At 44.8% G+C, this 21,985-nt stretch overlaps 1 protein-coding gene across 1 annotated transcript in view; it reads left to right on the top strand.

Moving 5' to 3' along the window:
* SF3B6 (splicing factor 3b subunit 6) overlaps positions 1-7,933 on the top strand; it is a 29,856-nt gene extending 21,923 nt beyond the window's left edge. The window contains exons 3-4 of the mRNA XM_077488874.1: positions 4,548-4,686; positions 6,880-7,933. Of these exons, the coding sequence (XP_077345000.1) occupies positions 4,548-4,686; positions 6,880-6,969 (229 nt within the window). The 3' untranslated portion in view covers positions 6,970-7,933. The remainder of the gene's footprint in view (positions 1-4,547; positions 4,687-6,879) is intronic.
* Positions 7,934-21,985: the final 14,052 nt, after the last annotated feature.

The following is a 21,985-nucleotide window of genomic DNA, read 5'->3' as shown; positions in this document are numbered from 1 at the left end:
CAGAACACCCCCTTCCCCAAATCTATGCAGATAGAGGGGAGTTGTTTTGTAGTCCCATACGTTCTGCTCCTTCATAGATACATAGTTGGTAAAATACAGTACCGCTAGTGAGCCTTTTTGCAGACCAAGTGCAATTCTATGCAAAAACGAAAATCCCTGCATCTATAGACACCACAGATCTAACCCTAACCTCTCTATCCCTGTAAAGAATAAATGAATATACATATCTTTTTGGAAGCTGATCTGATCCACTCTGACCTGATCTCCAGTGTCGGAAGCTCTGCAGAGGACACGGCCGACAACGGCTGTGAAATGAATGGGAAGTGACATCACCCAGAGTTACTATGGGCATTCTGTTGTCATCCGTTTCCTCTGCAAACGCCTCTACAGTGAAGCCGCGGCTGACAGTTCAGAGTGGTTCAGATCGGCTTCCAAACGGGTATGTATGCTTTTTTTCCTTTTTTTTTTTTATTTTTTTTTTTTTTTTTTACTTTACAGGGATAGAGAGGTTAATGTTAGATCCCTGGTGTCTAAAGATGCAGGGATTTTAGATTTTGCATGGACTTCCACTTTAAAGTATAACTAAAGGAATTTTTATTTATTTTTTGCTTTGGATAGAGTGCAGAGGGATTAGAACATTGTGTCTGTTTTTTTTTTTTTGTGGTCTCTGTCAGCATTAGGGAGATCCATCCTCTCTATTTATCCTGTTTACCATTATCATTGAAAATAAAAGGGACAAAATCCCAAATTGGGATGTCTCCAGAAAAGTAATAGAGGGGGAAATCTTCCAATGGGGACACTAGTTCTGGGGGGGCCCAAGGAATTCCCTTTGCAAGAATTTCCTCTCGCTTCCTGTCTTGGCTATCGGACAGTAAGTGAACAAAAATCTCCTCAATGGGACACTGAGATGGTGAAAATAAATCTGCCAGGGCTTATAACCTTCCCTTAATCTAAAATGGGAAAAAAAAAAAGTTTTGCCTATAGCTCTACTGTAAAGAGGGAACTAATGCAACCACATCTGGTAATCTGCAGTATGTTACATTTTTTTTTTTTTTTACCATATTTTAGCCCACCTTATGCTCATCCTCGTAGCACTCCCCTACCACTCGTTCTGTAGCAGCCACTACAAAATACCCTATGCTTTGTAGTATAAGGTGGTATAATAGCTCCTTCCCTGATTCTGTGCTGTTCACAGTGCACTGTTGTGTGATCATTTTGAAGGTGAGTATAAGGTGGTCAGGGGTGGGTATTAAAGAAACCCAGAATAGGCAATGCAACAGGATCTCTTAGCCACACTTTTCTCTTTAGTTAGTGTTTGTTACCCCAGCATTTCATATTCCTGATATGTGCCTGCTGTACCTTGTACTTGTATGAAAATGTTTTCTGTTCTCTTTAGATTCCTTTGTAAGAAATCCCTGGTGTTGCTGCCAGTCCCTCTGCTCTCCTATTAGAAACTGACCACACTATGCAGGAGGACACAACATGGTCAGTTCTCTAGCTATGCTGGGAATTCGGCCTGCCCTCCTCCAATGATTAAGACTTGTCCTGACACACCCCCGTTGCACAGCCTTTTACTGGGAAGCGCAGTATATAGCTCTTATGCAGCTGAGAAAAGAGGGAATTTGACCACTTATTAAAAAAAAAAAAAAATATATATATATATATATATATATATAATTTAAAAATATCTATACGCATTTTTAGCTTTTCATTTTAATTTTAAACTAATTGGGTTGTTTTACAGGGCGATTGTTTACAATCGCTTTAATAAACCTTGGGCAAAGGCTCACCCCAGCTCGATGATTGGATAATAAAGGAAAAGCAACACATAGATGAGGACATGCTTGTGACCTCCCATTCTGTAAACTGTTAGAATGGCAGTGCTTTGTAATCAATATAGCTGATTGTCTCTCTCCCAGTCTGAGTGCAGATTTGTAGAAGACTACAGGAAGCTAATCTAAAGACAGATTCAGGTACTTTTTCTAGTCGTATTTATTCTATTTGTTTTTCATAGAACACATTACTGGGGCTAAACTGTGCGTTTTTCTTTTATATCCACCGCGGTGTTTGGCTTTATGTGGAAACTTACATGAATCGACGCACAAGGCTCTTATTAATCCTTCTATTGTCAAGACTTCCTCGTTTTTTAGGTTTATATCTGTGCTGTTTATTTTCTGAGCATTCAAATATAATTTTCACCGTTGCAGAAACACTTTTTAATGCGGTTCGTCCTGTAGCGTTTCTTGGAATCGTTACCCTTTGGAAGCAACAAAGATGCAATCAGTCATCACATCTGTCAGACTGCTTCCAAACCTTCTAGAAGCAAAGGCTTGTAATGGATGATTCCCTGCAGACATGCCGAGATTACTGTAATGTCCTTCACACTAACAGGAGGGGCCCCACTACCGCCAAGCAAAGTCTCTGTCAATGCCAGTAAGCTACCACTAATGGTCATTAGCTGGAGCATAAACCACAAAACATGGCCAATTACCTCTGCCAGTGGCATACTATTCCAATAACATGTGTTTTCTTATATTATAATTTAACCCAGTAAGCACTAGAAATGCGGTGTGGTGTAAATCGCACTGTAATAGAGTAGAATAGAAGAGAATAGTCTTATCTTTAAAGTAGTAGTAAACCTTTGTTTTAAAAATCGCCTCTCAAATTAAATACTGTAAATACTTCCATTATTTGGCAACAGACATCATTCAGATATCGGCATTTTCAGCCGGCGATTCCCTGCACCATAAGAATGATCATAGCATCTGTTCCGCCGCTTGATTGTTTCTTGCGGGAGGGAACACCGCCCTCCGCTGCTTGTACCGACTCGCCGCTTCCATCGGTGGTTCAGTCACAGGATCCGCCAGCCCCCGGATGATACCATAGAGATTTCCGGCGGACCAAATCGTCCCTGGAGTCTCTATGATCGTTCGGAGGCCGGGTGCAATGTTATGACGTCACGCCCGTCCTCTGCATTCAAATTAACAGTGCCGTTTTGGCTGGGAAGCCAGGATCAGTTTTTATTTTATTTTTTATTTTTATTTCAGGCTTCCCAGCCTAGAGGTGAGATGTGGGGGTCCTATTGACCCCATATCTCACTCTAAATGGGTCAGATTGTGCCATATTCCTATTACGAGGATGTTTTTTTTTATTTTATTTTTTTTAAGTGTCAAACGAAAAAAATAATAATTTAAAGCGCCCCTGTCCCCGTGAGCTCGTACGCAGAAGCGAACGCATATGCAAGTCCCGCCCACATATGAAAACGGTGTTCAAACCACACAAGTGAGGTATCGCCGCGAACGTTGGAGCGAGAGCAATAATTCTAGCTCTAGATCTCCTCTGTAACCCAAAACGTGTAACCAGTAAAAAAAATTAAAGCGTTGTTTATGGGGATTTTTAAATGCCAATGTTTGGCGCCATTCCACAAGCGCGTGCAATTTTCACATGGCGTGACATGTTGGGTATCTATTTACTCGCCATATCTTCCTCTTTCACATTATGCAAAAAAATTGGGCCAACTTTACTGTTTTGTTTTTTTAAAGCATGAAACTTTTTTTTTTTTCTGAAAAAAAACGTGTTTGAAAATATGCTGCGCAAATACCGTGTGAGATAAAGCTGCAATGACCGCCATTGTATTCTCAAGGGTCCTTGCTAAAAAAAAAAACATATAATGTTTGGGTGTTCTATGTAATTTTCTAGCAACAAAGTTATGAATTTTACATGTAGGAGAGAAATGTCAGAATTGGCCTGGATGCGAAGTGGTTAAAGTGGAAGTAAACTTTCATCTGTGGCTTTTACCTGTAGGTAAGCCTATAATAAGGTTTACCTATAGGTGCACCGTTTAGGAGATATTTACTGTACATGCAGCCAGTGACATCACTGGCGCATGCGCTCTGAAGGAACGGCCACCTGTGCCGTTCCTTTGGACCCCCCGTGCCATAAACCGCGGCTCCCACACACGGGAGTGACATCATTGCAGCCAGTCACAGAGCCAGAGTCCGCAATCTCAGAAGCAAGACGGGTGAAGATGCAGCTCTGACATCTCTGTGCTGGAATGCTTCCTTTTTAAGGTAAGTTAACCATAATGTGCTAGCATGATATGCATACTAGCACATTATAACATTACCTTGCAGTGTCCAAAAAGGAAAATAAAAATGTCCCGCTATTTACAACGGCTTTAAACTGCTTGGAATGGTCACTTTAGTGATGAGAAGTTGCAGAACAAATGGCTGTCTGTTGTATTGGTATGCATCTTGCTTTTATTGACCGGAAAAAAAAATAAGCAAAGTTTTTTTTTTTTTTTTTTTTTTTGTTTGTTTGTTTGTTTGTTTAAGCTTTCATAAGCCATGTACCAGACCTCTAGTAGTACAGAATTTGCCAGTCAACTGACACGGGTAGGGTAACTGGTGTCTCAGCAGGGTGATGACAATTTTGCGCATATTAATTAAACATGAGCTGAAAGTGGCATTTGAGAACAGATGTGGAATATGCTGCTATATACCTTATTGGTTCCTCAATGTTCTATCGTCTCTTGTGTGTTTTTTCAGGGGAAACACGCCGGAGACCAGAGGCACCGCATATGTGGTCTATGAAGACATCTTTGATGCCAAAAATGCCTGTGATCATCTGTCTGGTTTTAACGTCTGCAACAGATACTTGGTTGTCTTGTACTATAATGCAAACAGGGTAAGTAATACTGTGGCTTATTTATCAGCATGCTTTCTAGGCTTTAAACAGGTATGATTTTCATCTTTGAATTAGGTCATCGAAATGTTTGACCCTTCATAAAAACCCTTCTGCTAAAGAGATTTTATTACATTGTCCTTTCCCCACTTCTATTTCAAAGCAGATCTTACTATACGACTTGTTACAAAGCTGATCTTGGTCACATGACTGAATTGTGGCTCTGTCGTACGCACGCACGCACTTCCTCTTGAAGGAGGTTTTATAGATATCTGATGAGCCATTAGTGGTTTACTTTTTGAAATGCATGCTATGGAGCTGTCATCCCTTATTCACTATTTACTAGTAAGTCCCTGGCTTGCACCTTCAAAAAGTCTCCAGTGGCATATTTTTGACCTGACTAGCTCCTACAGATATAAGACAAATGCTGGTCATATATGCAGGGTCATATATAAAGAGGACCTGTCACATAGATTCCTATTACAAGTGATGTTTACATTCCTTGTTATAGGAATAAAAGTGATAAAAATAAAAGGAATTAAGTAGAAAAAAATACATTTAAAACGCCCCTGTCCCCAGTAGCTCGCGCTCAGAAGCGAATGCCCACGTAAGTCCCGCCCATGTATGTAAACGCTGCTCAAACCACCACGTGAGGTATCTCCGCATGCGTTGGAGCGTGCACAACAATTCTAGCACTAGACCTCCTCTGTAACTCTAAATTGGTAACCTGTAAAAAAAAAAAAAAAATATTTAAAGCATCGCCTATGGAGATTTTTAAGTACCGAAGTTTGGCGTCATTCCTTGATTGTGCGCAATTTTAAAGCGCCACATGTTAAGTATCTATTTACTCGGTGTAACATCATCTTTCACATTATATAAAAAAAATTGGGCTAACTTTACTGTTTTGTAATTCGTGAAACCTTTTTTTTTTTCTCAAAAAAAAAAAGACATTTGAAAAATGATTGCGCAAATACAGTGTGAGATATAAAAAAAGTTACAATGACCGCCATTTTATTCCCTAGGGTGTTTGCTAAAAAAAAACATTATATAATGTTTGAGGGTTCTGAGTAATTTTCTAGCAAAAAAGCGATGATTTTTACATGAAGGAGAGAAGTGCCAGAATAGGCCCGGTATTGAAGTGGTTAAATGGGCCGCTTGGCGCCAGTGACAATCGCAGGTGCGCGCATGGGAATGCGCGACGGCTCCTGTTTTTTTGCGTGCCACTTCTATGCGCCAATGCTTGTTTCCTATGAGCAAAGGGAAAAAATGGTGTTCTGCGTTTTGGAGTACTTCTAGAGGGACGAACTTGTCTGCTGGCATGTGCACCCTGACAGGCGGGGGGGCGGCAACAATATACAAGCATATTCAGTCTGCTCACTTTCCTGGTCTTAGTAAGCGAGTACCTCTTAGTACATGATAGTGTCCCTAATACCTCACGTGTTTCGTCATGTACTGGGAGGTAATTGTTTGTCTCATAAGACTAAACTCATGTATGTTGGTGCTGATTGGAGCACTTCATATTGGGAGTTTTGTTTGTATTTTAATCATAAAAAAGTTGAATGCTATGTAGGTTTTCCCTCCTTTAAGCTATGGTGCTGATGTAATTAATGTATGACGGACTGGACCAATTGAAGAAAAGGCCATGGTTTATGATCTTTCTCCTTTTGGTGGTACATTGTGGGAAATCGCAAACTGACCTTTTCAGATAAGGTCAAAGCTCTCTAGGGGAGTCAACCTTACAAGGGGGTGGGGGGTTGGGATGGAGTAAGAGTATGGAGGAGACTGCATTCACAACATGTTTTGGTATTGTCACATCAGATGGATAGAACACAGAGGAGCTTAAGGATTTATAGCTGGGTTAGCCTCAAGGATTGCGCTATTTGCAGTGATGGTAATTTAGTATAATCACTAAATGCAGGGCGCCAAATAACTATGTATAATTATTATTGGATATTAAGCATAACCTCTAAGCGCACAGTAGAGTTTTAGAATTATTCAATCAACCATACATGCTTTCAATTTCTTAGCTGCACTTGAACAGTGGCAGCTGTAATCTCATTGGTGGTTGTCCCCTCTATTCATCTTTCTGCTCCTGCCCCGCTGTCATGTTACACCCCAGGGTTCTCTGTGTTTGTGAATTTTGAAATGTCAAGTAGCAGATGAGTGAACACAACATTGTTTTATGTTTTATTTCAGGCATTCCAGAAGATGGACACAAAGAAAAAAGAAGAGCAGCTCAAACTTCTCAAAGAGAAATATGGAATCAACACCGACCCACCCAAATAGCCCCACTTCATTTCGCGGATTTTCTTTTTTTTTAAATTTGTATTTTATTTTATAACTTTGCCAGTTCCTAAATACATGGAGTTGTGGAAGGGATATATGGACTCATTTATCTTTATGCAAGTCTTCCCTGGAGAAGTGAACATGTTGAAACTGATTTGTCACCAGACACTGCTTTGTCTTTACTTTGAAGGTCAGGCCTCCACATGCCTATAATTCATTTTTGATGTTGGACAGCTGAAGTTTTCATATTTTCTGGAGAGATTTGCCTGGTGTCCTTGTTGCAGACATATAAGGCCAAGCTACGTGGTCATCCTCCTCCCCTTTTGATAATTGGACTATTCTGTAATGGCTCTGCAAACTGACAGAAGTTAAAGTTCAGGTGCAGTATTCTAATCTGGAGTTCATGATATATAGAAGAAAGCATGGTAATTCACCTAAAACCATATTATCTGGTTTGGAAGAATTAATAACTCAATTGGAATTAAAAAAAAATAAAGTGACCTAAACACTGCATGAAAACAGTAGAGGCTTAGTTCATAATTAGGTGTGATCTTATTGGACTCCTTATCCTGGCATTTGTGGATTGGGCCTTAAGCTTTTTTTTTTTTAAAGCTCCCTCTGCAAAAAACGTAATTTCCAGTCTGGAGCCTGCTACTTAGACCTCTCTTTGAACCGTGTCTCGACAATCCACCCCTGTCCCCTTCTCATGGCAAAGCTCATGCTCCCTGCTGATTGTGCAGCCTGAGTTTATTGGTCACTTTTTTTTCACTTTCATGGTCACGTTTTCCTGCCAATACAGAATATTATTGGACCCTGTTAGTGATCTAATTGAAGGCATTGATATGTTGATTCTTCAGAGTAGTATCTTCCAAGGATGAAAGAATCCCTCAAAGGTCTGCTAGGTTTTCATTCACTAAAATGCAATGTATTTGTGTCATTGTAATTAAAACTTTTCCACAGTAAATGTGTGTTATGCTTTTATTTTTATTTTATTTTTTTATTATTATTCTGTCTGTAAGAGTATGTTTGTTTTACTTATGTATGGATGCAGACCAAGGTCTCATTGCATGTCTACTATCCATTAGGGGCCTTACTACATATTATCCGCTAAAGGTGTTCATTAACCCCTTGTCTACCAAGGTACATTTATAAATAGTGCAGTATACAAGGGGCATAAGAAAGCAGCAGCTGGGCGTACCCGGAAGTGACCCAGGACGGACGTGTTCACAGACTGCTCCTGAGTGCCAAGTGTAATCCGCAGCAATCCGGGTGCATACACGGCCGTTTTTCCCCAATTCTTCGGCCTATGCACCCCACCACCTGTCCTGCCTCAGCCTGGAAGAAAATTGGGACGAGACTGGCCTGGGATCCGCGGAGAGAGACGCCGGCCTAGTCCGTCCTCGGCCGCCGTCGCCATCTTCCCCGCCCTTCATCCTCCTCCACCACTTCAACGGGGGACCTGGCAGTGGATCTCCCCGCCATCCGGACTGCCCTACTCCGTGCCCGGTAAGGTCCAGAGGCCCGTGGGGCCGCCGGGATTGTCTGCCGCGGATGCAGCCTAGTGCGGCCTAGTACAGCCAGCCAGTCCCCGCACTTTCCTACAACAGCGCTCGGCGGGAGGACGCCGCGGCCGTCTTCCCGGCCTCCACCCTCCTCAATCACACTAACGGAGGCCCTCCTGGTGGGCTGCTCGGCTCCCCTTGCCACCTGGTCGGCCCTAGTCACTAATTGGGGACCTCTGGAGGTCCGAGGGGCCCCCGGGACTGTCTGCTGCGGATGCGGCCTAGTGAGGCCCAGTGAAGCCTGCCAGCTACCACACCTTCCTGCCCCAGCGCCTGGCAGGGGGCCCACTCACTGGAATCTGGACACTACAGCTGCCATTTTCTCCCCCCACGCTCCAAGATCCCAAGACAGCTGAGGAAGAGGCGGTGATTGTGAGCTCCACGGTCCGCAGGTGAGGCACTGTCTTAGCCCAGGGGACCCTTGCTTTCCCCAGACCTCGCCCCGCTGTGTTCTGGACACTCTCCCCATCCCCACGGCTCCATGGCCCTCTCTCCGACCCGGCCTCCTCCTGGGTTCAGGCTCTTCACAGCCTGACTACCGCCCTAGTGGGTTAGAGCTCCGGCTAAGGCCCCTTCTCCAGGCTACACCTGGCTTGGCCTCCGCCATCTCCGCTCGGCGTCTCCGTGGCCCCCCCCCTGGTCTGGGTGAAATTGCTTGACCATCACGGCAGACGGCTACGGTGAGTTCACGGGAGTCATCTATTCACCAGTCAGCTCTCCCTACACAGCCTCTTCAACAAGCCCCTAAAGAGACATACCCCCCTTCTCCTGAGACTTTCATAATTTCAGTTGTTGGAATCAGCGCAAACTAGCAGAACTCATGGGCGACTAACAACGCTGACACCATGTCTTAGTATAGCTTAATATACCGCTCCTTTCCTAAGGGACCCTGCACCGCTTCATAAGCTCTCATATACACAGGGTCATTATCAGCTGCCCCCCGGACCCCTCTGGATACTACATGGGCAAAGTTGGTTTTCAAAAGAATATATATCAAGGCTTTATCCCGCCATCGACCTCCCGTCCTGCACACGTCATGGAGCGATACCTACACAGATCGCAATCTCCAGCCTTACACACGTTGGCAGAACCAATAGAGGCCACCGACCCCCTACCCTCCACACCTAGTTCTCTTCACAAAGGTGGCTCTACCCAGCAAACAAATCCTGCCGAAGCAATTACGGTAACGGTCCTGGACCTGAAACTACAGACACTCCTACAGGATTTGACACTCAATATAGCTACAGAGGTTGGAAAGCTTGCTCGGGAGCTTAGGGGAGAGATCGACCAGCTTGGAGAGCGTACTGCCACTTTGGAATCTAAATTTGATGAGAATGTGCAATACATGCACGTATTGGGAGGACGAAAACGCATTTCTTAAACACACAGTCTCCCAAATACAACTACAACAAGAAGATTTGGAAAATAGAGAACGTCGCTCAAACGTGAGGATTCGTGGAGTCCCTGAAACAGTCAGTGATAAGGAGTTGCGGGTATACTTTCTCTCATCACCTTGGCCAAAAGGCGCAACCTCCGACCAATCACTGCACACCTCCAACTACACCAAATCCCCTACAGATGGGGTTTCCCTTTTCGGCTGTCAGCATCCAAAGATGGCACACAATACTCTATCAGAGAATTGCATGAATGTGAGGTCTTCATTCGCAATTTGGGCCTCCCACCTGTCCCAGAAGAGGACCTCCAACTCCCCCCTCCCGCTCTGGCCCCCAAACCTCTCCAAGCCCCTACGGCAATTTGGACCCCAGTTCGTCGGAGACATCAGAGAGGCTTCTCCACACCGCAACGCCCCAACGTGCCTAAACAACCTGCCTGAAGTTCCGGCGCCTGTCCGAATTGCACCTCCTTACCCTTGGTTTCCAGGAACCTATCTGACCTCTTCAGGAACTCTTCGGGGAACATCCCCCTAACTTTAAATCTCTCCCATTTCTGTAGTGCTCAACGAGCCTCCTCCCCCCCCTGCGGGGCCCCTCCAGCTGGTATTGTACTCTCAGTCGATGGTGGTATGTCTGACCACTGTTCAAATGTTAAGAGTCCGAGGTTAATCATTCTTTGCGGGAGCGGTACATAGTTTACCACTCCAAATGTTTGTTATGTCCCTTTATAGGTCCAAGGTATTCTGCCTTGGCTTCCTGAAGATTTTATATCCTTCAGGCTTTCAAGATACATGTTTTTTGTTTTTTGTCTCTTCATTTTTTGTCTCTTCATTTTTGTCTCTCTATATTTTACTCAGGTTATTTTTTTAAATTTTTTAAAGTTTTTACCAGGTCCTTTTTTGACCTGTCCTGGTTCTTACATGTCGCTGCAGGTTGTAAACTTGACATACAATATTATGTTACTAGGAAATGCTGATGTGTATATGCCTCTTCCAGACCTCCTTAGATCAGAGCACTCCAACCACATGTACCAGATTCCAATATCATCTGCTAATTATTCCATGAATGTATTATGGCTCTAAAAATATTTTCCTGTAATGTTAAGGGCTTGAATTCCTTAAGAAAACGCTGGCTAGCCCTGCGGGAATTCAAATCCTCAGGGGCTGATGTGATAATGGTTCAGGAGACGCACTTCCGCCCGGAGGGCTCATTTAAATTTGCCTCCAAGCTGTACCCTACTGTTTTTATGGCCTCCAGCCCATCTGGGAAGGCTGGAGTAGCCATTTTGATTAAACGTTCATGCCCTATACGGATCCTTGCTTCGATCCTAGATCCCCAAGGTCGGTTTATACTCCTGAACTGTTCTCACCTGAACACCTCCTTCACCTTAACTAATATTTATGCCCCTAATACGGGACAAATTGGCTTCCTCACTAGAGTATTGGATCGGCTGCGCTCCTTCTCTCAGCCTTTCGCAATCATAGGCGGGGATTTCAACATGTGTATGTCCCCTGGTAGGGATAGATTAGCACTCTCTCAACAAACCCCGTCCCTCCAAACTCTTAAACTGTCCACCTCCTTTCGCAAACTAATCCGCTCCCACAATCTCTTTGATGCATGGAGAGTGAAACATCCCACCCATCGCCAATACACCTTTTTCTCCCCCCCACATAAATTGTATTCCCGACTGGACCACTTTCTAATAACTGCACCCTTGCTACCCAATGTGGTATCTTCTGAAATAGAGCCGATCACGTGGTCTGATCACGCCCCCATCACTCTCAATGTGACGCTCCATAACGCATCACCTAAAACTTGCCACTGGAGACTGAATGAGTCTCTATTGCGACATGCTGAAACCAAAGATAGACTGCTCAAGAGATTGGAGGAGTTTTTCCATCTCAATGTAGGCTCCATTTCAGATATATCTACTGTGTGGGAGGCCCACAAGGCAGTTTTTAGGGGGGAGTGCATCTCAGCTGGCTCACGTCTGAAGCGGGACTCTGTTAGGCTGAGGGTGGAGCTTGTGGCCCAGCTGCAGGTCGTGGAGGCGCGGTTACTCCGCTCCCCTACGGTGGATCGCTTGCGTGCAGTGACTACTATTCGCAACCACATTAAGGCTATAGACACAAAAGACATTTCAAAATCAATGTTATGGTCTAAGCGAAAGTTCTATGAGTTTGCAGACAAACCACATAGGATGCTTGTCCACAAACTTAAGCCCCGGCCCTTTTTATCCATTCCTGATTATATAATGCAATCAGACGGTACACCAACGCACTGCCCTCAGACCATGTCCGGAGTATTCAGAGAATATTATAACAAACTTTACAACTGCCTGAACACGGGCACACAGGATCAGTTCCCACAAGACAGGTTGGACTCCTTCCTATCATCTATTCACCTCCCAAAACTCTCACCAGAGCAACGCTCCTCCTTAAACCAACCTATCTCCACTGACGAACTAGTTGACGTAATTAAACTTCTCCCCACACATAAGGCCCCAGGACCAGATGGCCTTCCATACTCCTATTATAAGACGTTCCTAGAACCCCTGTCCCCACACCTGCTGACCCTATTCTCCTCACTGCTCCAGGGCACAATACCACACCCCTCGTTCCTACATGCAGTCATAACCACTATCCCTAAACCAGATAAGGATCCTTCCCTCCCTGACAATTATCGTCCCATAGCCTTATTGAACTCTGATTACAAAATCTTTACCAAGATTCTAGCGAACAGGCTCTCTCTACTGCTGCCAGCGTTGATCCATAGAGATCAGGTGGGTTTCGTTCCCACAAGACATGCGGGGGACAATACTCGCCGCACAATTGACCTTATAGACCTGCTTACTAAAACTAAAAACCCCGCTTTGATACTCCGTTTAGATGCCCAAAAGGCATTTGACTGCCTTAGCTGGCCATTTATGTTTGCGATACTAAACCACTTTGGATTTTCAGGCCCCTTTATTCATGCCCTCCAAGCCCTATACTCGAAGCCCACCTCCCAGGTACAACTCTCCTCCCATCTGTCCCGTCTGTTTTCCCTTAGCAACGGTACGAGACAGGGTTGCCCTCTATCGCCATTGCTCTTTATCCTCAGTCTGGAACCCCTAGCTGCGGCTATACGGGAATGTTCAGATATTAAAGGAGTCTGCCTCCGCAACGCAGAATATAAAATATCCTTATTCGCAGACGATGTCCTCCTAACTCTCACCCACCCGCACACATCCCTACCACACCTTCACCACCTACTATCCACTTTTGGTAGCCTCTCGGGTTTCAAAATTAATGATACTAAAACCGAAGCATTACCTGTAAACATAACCCCGTCCCTCTTATCTTCGCTTCAAAGTAAGTATAATTACCACTGGTGTCCTCACTCACTTAAATACCTGGGGGTTCGCATTACTGCTTCCTATGATACTTTATATAAGGCCAATTTCCCCCCCCCTGTTCTCGGAAATTAATCGCTTGCTGACATACTGAACATCTCTCCCCCTATCCCTGTTGGGCCGAATCAATGTCCTTAAAATGTCTATCCTCCCTAAGTTATTATATTTGTTTGAAACTCTACCTGTGGCTATCCCTATGTCACAGTTGAAATCCCTTCAAAGGAGAAGCCTCCGTTTTGTTTGGAATAACGCTTCCCACAGGTTAGCGGGGACAGTGGTCCTGGCTCGGAGGAATAGGGGGGGGCTCGGAGGCCCAGATTTTATTAAATACTATTATGCCACACACCTGAGAGTTCTTACCTCCTGGACCTCCCGGAAGGCCCCAAATAGATGGTCAGAAATAGAAATGAGTGTTACAGCCCCGGTACATCCTTGCTATATGCTTTGGCCTTCTACTGCCCTTCATATGCCCCAATTACGGCGCATATGCCTAGCTCCCATGTTGTTCACGTTGAATATCTGGAAAAGGTACAATGACCGCTTTTCCCTATCCTCACCGTGTCCACCGCTTTTAAATATCCTATTTAACCCAGACATCCCAGATAGCCTGTCCTATGATCGTATGCTACCATGGACCCAAGCGGGACTCTTTCAACTCCGACACTTTGTTAACCCGGCGACACGCCATTTATTGACTTTTCCCACCTTGCAAAAGCAACACCAGATCCCCCAAAGGCTTCTACATTCATACTTACAGATCAGACACTTTTTTCTCTATCAGGTCCCCTTCTCTGACTCTGGACAAACCCACAGACTTTGAGAGCCTATGTGCTAAGGGTCCTTACGAACCCAGACTGATCTCTACTATTTACATGATATTACATGACGCCATACCTATGACGGTGAACACCCACCACTACATGAGGAAATGGTCTCAGATTCTACAACACGATATTTCCCTGGTGGACTGGGGGAACATATGGGAGCACACTTCCAGAATATCTCGATGTGTGACCCACAAGGAAACTGCTTACAAAGTTCTAATGCACTGGTATAGGACTCCAGATATTCTACATGCCCGTAACAGGTTAATTTCGAAACAATGCTGGAGATGTGGTGGGGAAGTCGGCTCTCACTACCATATTTTTTGGGACTGCCCCCTAGTCCACCAGTTCTGGCTCCAAGTCCAAAATCTGTTAGAAACACTGGCTGGCACTCCTATTCCCCTGACGCCCATGCATTATCTGCTAGGCCTCCCTTTCTCTGGTATTTCTAAGGCCTTGCGCAGATTGTTGTCCTTTATCTTATTGGCTGCTAAAAGGGTCATACCCAGGTTATGGTTGTCCACCTCTCCACCTACACTTCCGCAATTGATCACCACTGTAGCTGACATACGCAGAATGGAACACTTGACGGCCATAGTGGAGGATAAGATGCAGAAATTTTCTAAAATTTGGTCAACATGGGATGAGTCTACATATTGTTCTGATGGGATTGCTCCTACTTAGATAAACCTGGATACATACATGTCCCCGAGAGAAGGTCTGAAATCTATTTTTATTTTTTCCTTAAAGCTCTCTTTGAAGTTACATAGTCTGTTTACAGATTCTGTCTATAACCCCCTTAAAGATACGGTGGAAGATCACTACTTTAATCACATCGCTATGCCTCTATATGTTTAGATTTTGTATGCCTTGTAATCAAAGTATACCTGCATTCTTGATACGTTAATATTAATATCTCATGTATATTTTCTTCTGTATGATGTTGAAAATTTAAAATAAACAATTACAAAAAAAGAAAAGAAAGCAGCAGCTGTGAGCGTAGTATTGATTTTTGCAGCCAGTGAAGGCCTATCAAATAAAAGTAATTCAGGCAACTCTTAGGGGGCTCCGATGGTGTTACCTCTAACCCTGACACTATTTCTGTATGTCCCTAAAAAAAAAAAAAAAAAAGCAGCTCACATCCTCTCCGTAGCAGTCCCTGCCGTACATCTTCTCCACTACAAGATGTCTTCAGTCTTTCAGGATGAATGTCACACGGGGGTTTATTTACTAAAGCTGGAGAGTGCAAAATCAGGCTCATGTCTGCATAGAAACTAATTGGCTTCCAACTGACACTTGTTCAATTAAGCTTTGGCAACAAAACCTGGGCACTGATTGGATTCTATGCAGAAATTTGCCTGATTTTTGCGCACTCCAGCTTTGGTAAATATACCCCCAGTGTCATTTAGCCTGGAAAACTGAGGCCTAGCTATTTGTACAGGCCTTCATAATTGTCATTTGAGGGGATGTCCTCAAGAAACCCTTCACTCTTTTTAATGATACAGAGGGTGGTGTTGACATCTCCGTGACCTCTCGGCTGTCTGTATCATTGAACTAAAATCATTGGATTTTTGCAGCACTTTTAACCCACTAGCAGCCGAATAAAGGGTTAAAAGTGACACTGCTGAGGCATGTTGTAGCTGCTTCAGTGGCGCTGCCCGTTGATTTCAATGGGCAGGGGCGCTTTAGGAGCGGTGTATACACCGCTCCTAAACAGCCTCAAAGAAGCTGCTTGCAGGACTTTTTTTAAATGTCCTGCTAGTGCAGCGCCCCAGTTTGAAAGCACTCGGGATTACACACCGAGATTGCAGATGAGGCTTTTTGCAGGAGCTACACTGAAACTCCTCCAGCGTGAAAGGGGTCTTACTGCCAAACCTTTTTTTTTTTTTTCAGTTTTGGATAGAGTGGTGAGGGATTGGAAAACCTGTCAGTTTTTATTGCTGTCTGTGCCCCCTCTGGGGAAATTCCCACTCTCAATTTTTCATATTTAGCATTTCCCCCAAAAGTGCTGTGCTGGATCGCGTAACTGTCACGTGATCAGCACTTCTGCCTGCTGCCATTTTTACAGCACAAGCTGATCAGCTGGTGCCTGCCAGTAATTGATTGCTGGCACCCACTGATCGGCTCTGTTATTCAGGGAAGGGAGCTAAGTGTAAACAACACAGAGCTCCGAATACTGACAGGTGATCTTGCTGTTTTATTTCCTGCAAAACAGGGGAAAAAAAACAGCAAGTTCGCTTAGTAAAAGCACCACATAACACACGCAGTAAACCTTGTTAGGCACACATTTAACTCCTTGATTGCCCCTAGATATTAACCCCTTCCTAGCCAGTGTCATTAGTGCTGACTATAACACGGTCACTGTACTAATCACTGTATTGGTTTCGCTATTGACAATGTCAGGATACCCCCATGCCAGCTTTGGCTAGTATCCGCTCGCATTCCATACTATCACAGTCCCACTATAAGTCGCTGATCACCGCCATTAATAGTATATAAGGAAAATCCAGTATCTTTACCAGATGCTATAACGTTCATGCAAACCAAATATACAGTTATTTTTATTTATTCATTTGGGATTTTTTTTTTTTTTTTTTACTGAAGACATGTAGCAGAATGCATTTTGGCCTAAATTCATGAAGAATTTGAATTTTTACATTTTTTATTGGATAGGTTTTATAGCAGAAAAAAAAAATACAATTTGTTTTCAAAATTTACAGTCTTTTTTTCGTTTATCATAAAACATAAAAAAAAAACAGCGGTGATCAAATACCACCAAAAGAAAGCTCTATTTGTGTGAAAAAAAGAAGTTAATGCATTCAGTGTTGATCGTGCAAATTTCCAGTTAAAGTAGTGCAGTGCTAAATAGCAAAAAATCTCCCGCTCTCCAAGACTCTGGCCCAGCCGCACCAGGAGTATGCTGTCCAGTTCTGGGCACCAGTCCTCAGGAAGGATGTACTGGAAAAAGCGAGTACAAAGAAGGGCAACAAAGCTAATAAAGGGTCTGGAGGCTGTTATGTGAAAAGGTTGCAAGCACTGAACTTATTCTCTCTGGAGAAGAGACGCTTGAGAGGGGATATGATTTAAATTTACAAATACTTTATGGGTTACCCCACAATAGGCATATAACTTTTTTGCAGAAGGGAGTTTAACAAGACATGGCATCTCTTTAAAATTAGAAGAAAAGAGGTTTAACCTTAAACTACGTAGAGGGTTCTTAACTGTAAGAGCGGCAAGGATGTGGAATTCCCTTTCACAGACGGTGGTATCAGCGGTGAGCATTGATCATTTTCAAGAAACTATTAGATAAGCACCTGAATGGCCACAACATACAGGGATATACAAGGTAATACTGACATATAATCACACACATAGGTTGGACGTGTGTCTTTTTTCAACCTCACCTACTATGTAATCTTTCAACAGGGATAACTATTCTTTTGACAACAGATGATTTCTCTCTCTTTGGAGAGATACCCTCTAACGTCCTATAATGTCTAGAGACAGGAAATTGGGGATAATCTCCTGAATGATCCAGAGACAACAAAATAAAAAAAAAATGGCAGTAGTTTGAATGAATATACAGGTCTGTGGTGCTGACTCAAAGAAATTTATAAATACATTTTTATTTTTTGGGGGGTTCATTGTGGAGTATTTTCATGTTTTGCATTTATATATCATATTTTTGTGTACAGTGCAGGTTCGTTGACTAGCGATGTTCTTATGCCATTGTACCTATGGTAAATCGATCAATTAGAATACTTGACAGTGTCTCATTTTATTTATTGGCGCCAGTCTAGGTTTGGGCATTATTTATTTTTATTCCCTATTCTATGCTCAACAAAATATCAAGGGGGGGGGGGGAAGAGTTCCATTAAATTTACATGAAGGACAACATTTGTCTGCTTTAATGGAATTTGAAATTAAATGAAAATAACAAAAGTCGGCAAAACTTTCAGAATGAAGGCCAATGTTCATTTTGTACATTAATTGTATTGTGCGTTAGGCAGAAATCCTTGTCCTGATGGACCTACGGAATGAACAATGCCTTTTCAAACATGTATGATGCAACATTAATCATAACAGCTTTTGTCTGTAAATCTTTATATTTGATGGACATTAGGTGTTACATTTTATGTTCAACTTTGTCCTGATAGAAGCGAGAACCTCCTTTGAAAATATGTATTATGAAGGAATGATCAATGACAAAAACTGAGACAAAAGCCATAGCCGGGAAGCCACCCTGGCTGGGAGAACACACAGTTTTTATTAAAAAAAAATAAAAATAAAAATAAAAAAGTCAGCGCTACACCCGTCAATGTTACAAATGGCTGCTTGCAAATAAAAAGCAATATACTCAACCTTCTGTGATACATCAAAACATATACATGCAGTGCTTTAAGTACTACAAATAAATTGGTGCTCAATAAAAAAAAAAGATGTATAGAGCACCCTCTAGTGTGATACTAGTGGTAGTGGTAGTGCAGGGCCAAGTCATGAATCTGGGTCAGGGTTAGTAGAGATTAGGCCAGCATGGCTCATACAGACAGGCTTCTGGTACCTCCCTCTGCCTCTGAAAAGTTGGAGAACATTCTGGATCTAGAGGGCGGAGGTGAGGGGGAGCTGTTTTGCATATCTAGGGTCCTTTAGCCAATGCCCAGGAAGTGGGCCTGGCAGGGGACTAAGGAGCCTTTAAATTGACATTGGTCATGCTGGGAAAGGAGTCAGATGGAGAAGCAGTGCTGAGGGAGTCTGTTGGTGGCCCTTGAGGGACCCCTGCTGGGGAGCGGTTTTACCTCGGGCCAGAGCTCGGCTGGCTGGCCTGGAAGAATCCTACCACAGGAGGCGTTTGGGACAAAGCTTTCCAGAGAGGCAGCGGGAGCAAGGAGAGACAGAGTGAGTAGATCAGCACAGTGCAGTGACACACAAGGCGTTAGACTGCCACATGCAGCAGGTCTCTCTTGAAGACAGCACTGTGCTTAAGTCTTCAGCCTTGCTCTGGGAGATCTCCTATGTGTCAGTCAGGAAGACTGGGAAGAAGAAGCAGCCAAGTGGGCTGGTGAATTGGCAGCCAGGTGGGTTAGCATTTCTGTGAGGAGTAGTTCTGGAATCATTCATATTTTTGCCACCCAAATGCATTATTTTACGTTTTCTCTTTCGTTCATTGACGGGCACAGCACTTAAATCTTGACTTTAGGGTTATATCGCCACCTTCAGGAGAGGAATAGGCAGAACACTTAAAAAACAACACAGCACTGCCCAGGGGATGGTCCTACTGGCTATAACCCAGTTTTTTTTCTGCCTAGTCTAGAAGGACCTGGCTCCCTGTGGGGACCAATGGTCCTTTGGAATTTTTTCTTTTTTGCTGTTTTTGGTTCCTGTGATCTACAATCAACAGCTGGGCTGGGTGACAGGCTAGATAAACAAGATCCTGGATGTCTCCCCAGCCTGGTCGTGCAGACCTTAGCTACGCGTTGGCCGTGACATGCCCCATTCTGGTCCAGGGGCGGCCAGTGATCGATATGCTCCAGGACACACATATGACTGGGCTACTGCTGTCCGAGTCACAGTGTGCCGTGGCCGACAGCCACTTCGTACTGCTTGGTTGATGGATTTGTCTGCAGAGTGCATCCAGCAGTCCTTGCAGGAGGGGGGTAAGTATGGCTCCACCTGTTTAGACAGGATGGAGCAGCTGGGCATTCCCTGGGAGGTCGATTAGGGGGTTCTCTCCCTTTATCCTATCCCTGTCTTTTTTCCTTCTCTTCATGCTAAGGGGCCGCTGTGTGACTGGGCTTAGGGGGTGCGGAGCATGTACCTGGCTGGGGGGTCCTCTGGGTGGTCTCTGGGTCCTGGCAGGGGGCTGCGCTGGGTGGTTGGTGGTCTGCTCGTTTTTTCTGTTTGTGCCGCCATGTGGGGGGACTGGTTGCCGGGGTAACCGTGGGAATTTTTCTTTAGCCGCGGCCATTTTCCTGGAGTCTGACGGCCATTTTCCTGGGGTTTTCAGATGCTTTTTGCTGAGGCAGCCATTTTCTGGTAGCCTCAGGTCTGTTGTGCTCTAGCGCTGGGCGGCTGGTTTAGATTGGTACAGCGCGAAAACATACACAGGACACCATGTGGCAGACAGGGGAGAGCGGACGACGGCAGCACAGCGCAGCACCTGGGTCAGGGTGGTGAGTCCTGTGGGGGGCCCCTCAGTCTGTGGCAGCTAGGAGGGTGGAAATTTGCTATTGCTTGCCTTAGGTTTCTAAGGGTGACAGGCAAGCGTGGGTCAGTATGGCGTCAGAAGGTGGCGATTCCTCCCCAGGCACCCGTGTTTTAGCAACCGGTTCCCCTGCATCTGCGGTGCCAATGGATGCTCTGTCGGTGGTCCTGGAAACATTTGTTGCCAGGGTGGAAGTGGCGTGCGGGTGTAAAAAAAGGCCCCCCCCCCTCCCTCCCATCTTCTGGGGAGAGCTCTGATTAAGATTTGGGTCCCGCTGTGGCAGGCATCCCCTGTTCCGATGTTTCAGAGGACGCAGACCAGAACCATTCAGACAGTGAGGAAGACTCCGCGTCCGGTTTAGCGCAGGAGAAAGCACTAGTAGGAGCACGTATCACAGCGGTGCGGGATACCTTAAAAATAGAGGCTATGGCATGGGCATCTGCAGAGGCGTTGGCCCCCTTTGGGTCCCGCAAGTTGGCCCGCACTGCTAAGGTGTTTCTGTATTTAACTTATTTTGATACTTTATTTACAAGGAGTGGGGAAGTGTCAGGGAACTCACCGTGGGAATGTCCATCCCCGTGTAGCAGCAGCATATTTTCGTTCCAAGGGCCATGTGCGGTGTCCCCGTCAGAGGCGAACGAGTTCCTGGCACATGTCACCATATATAAACAGGGTCCTGACCTGATACCAGTGCTGGATCGTCTTTAGCTCGTTCCTGAGATACCTGATTGCTGTTGTACCTGTTACCTTGTTCCTGATTACCCGGCTTGCTTGACTACTCTTCTGGATCACCCCTGCTTACTACTTCCTGGATTTATTATACTGACTTCGGCTTGGACTCTCTATTTTGGCTTGCTTCCTGACTTTGTACCTCGCTGCCAGCACGTTACCAGACCTCTGCTCGTCCTTGAATATGAACCTGCCTTCCGTTCCTGTACCTCGTTGCCAGCCAGTTGCCAACCTTGCTTGTTCCTGACGTGCAGTGTTTTCCACATACCTGCTTGGCTTCCGCTGAACACCTCCAGGTGACCAGTCTACACCGCTTCCTCCGTGAGGATCCAGTGTCTTGAAGCCTCTTATCTTCAACCTGCAGGCACCTGCACCCTTTCGCTGCCTCAGCACTCCCTGTCTCCACTTCCAGGGGTGTTGAGACCGGAACCATGCAAGAGGCCACCCCCAGCATTCGGACTCCACTGTAAGGTACGTGACAGTACAATACAGCCAGAATGGAGTCCGACAGGGGGGCCTCTCCGTTTGGATGCTTTGTGCCAACAGATCTCCGCCCTTACCCAAGCAGTCCAGGGCCTGCAAGATGGCTATAACCAACTTGAGCAGAGAGTGGAGTCATTGACGCCAAGCACCGCAGCTTCTCAAGGGGCCACAGCATCCCAGTCCTCTGGTACGGCAGTCTCAGCATCTGCACCTGCAGTAGTGGTGCCACCCCCAGAGCCCCGAGTTCCTACTCCAGAGAGGTTTTCAGGAGACCGCAGCCCGTATTTCTGGAAAGCACAAAGGTGGGATTCATCATTTCATTACTTCAGGGGGAACCCCAAACCTGGGCTCACCGCTTATTGGAACAGGCCAGTCCTCTGTTAGACACTATGGACTCTTTCTTGAATGAAATTGCCAAGTTGTATAAT

Source organism: Lithobates pipiens, unplaced genomic scaffold (genome assembly GCF_037356315.1).
Source record: "Lithobates pipiens isolate NorthernLeopardFrog02 unplaced genomic scaffold, aLitPip1_a1.2 Scaffold_18, whole genome shotgun sequence".
NCBI classification, from domain to species: Eukaryota; Metazoa; Chordata; class Amphibia; order Anura; family Ranidae; genus Lithobates; species Lithobates pipiens.
Note: the sequence above shows the minus strand (reverse complement) of the source record. Positions and strands in the feature narration are given on the sequence as shown.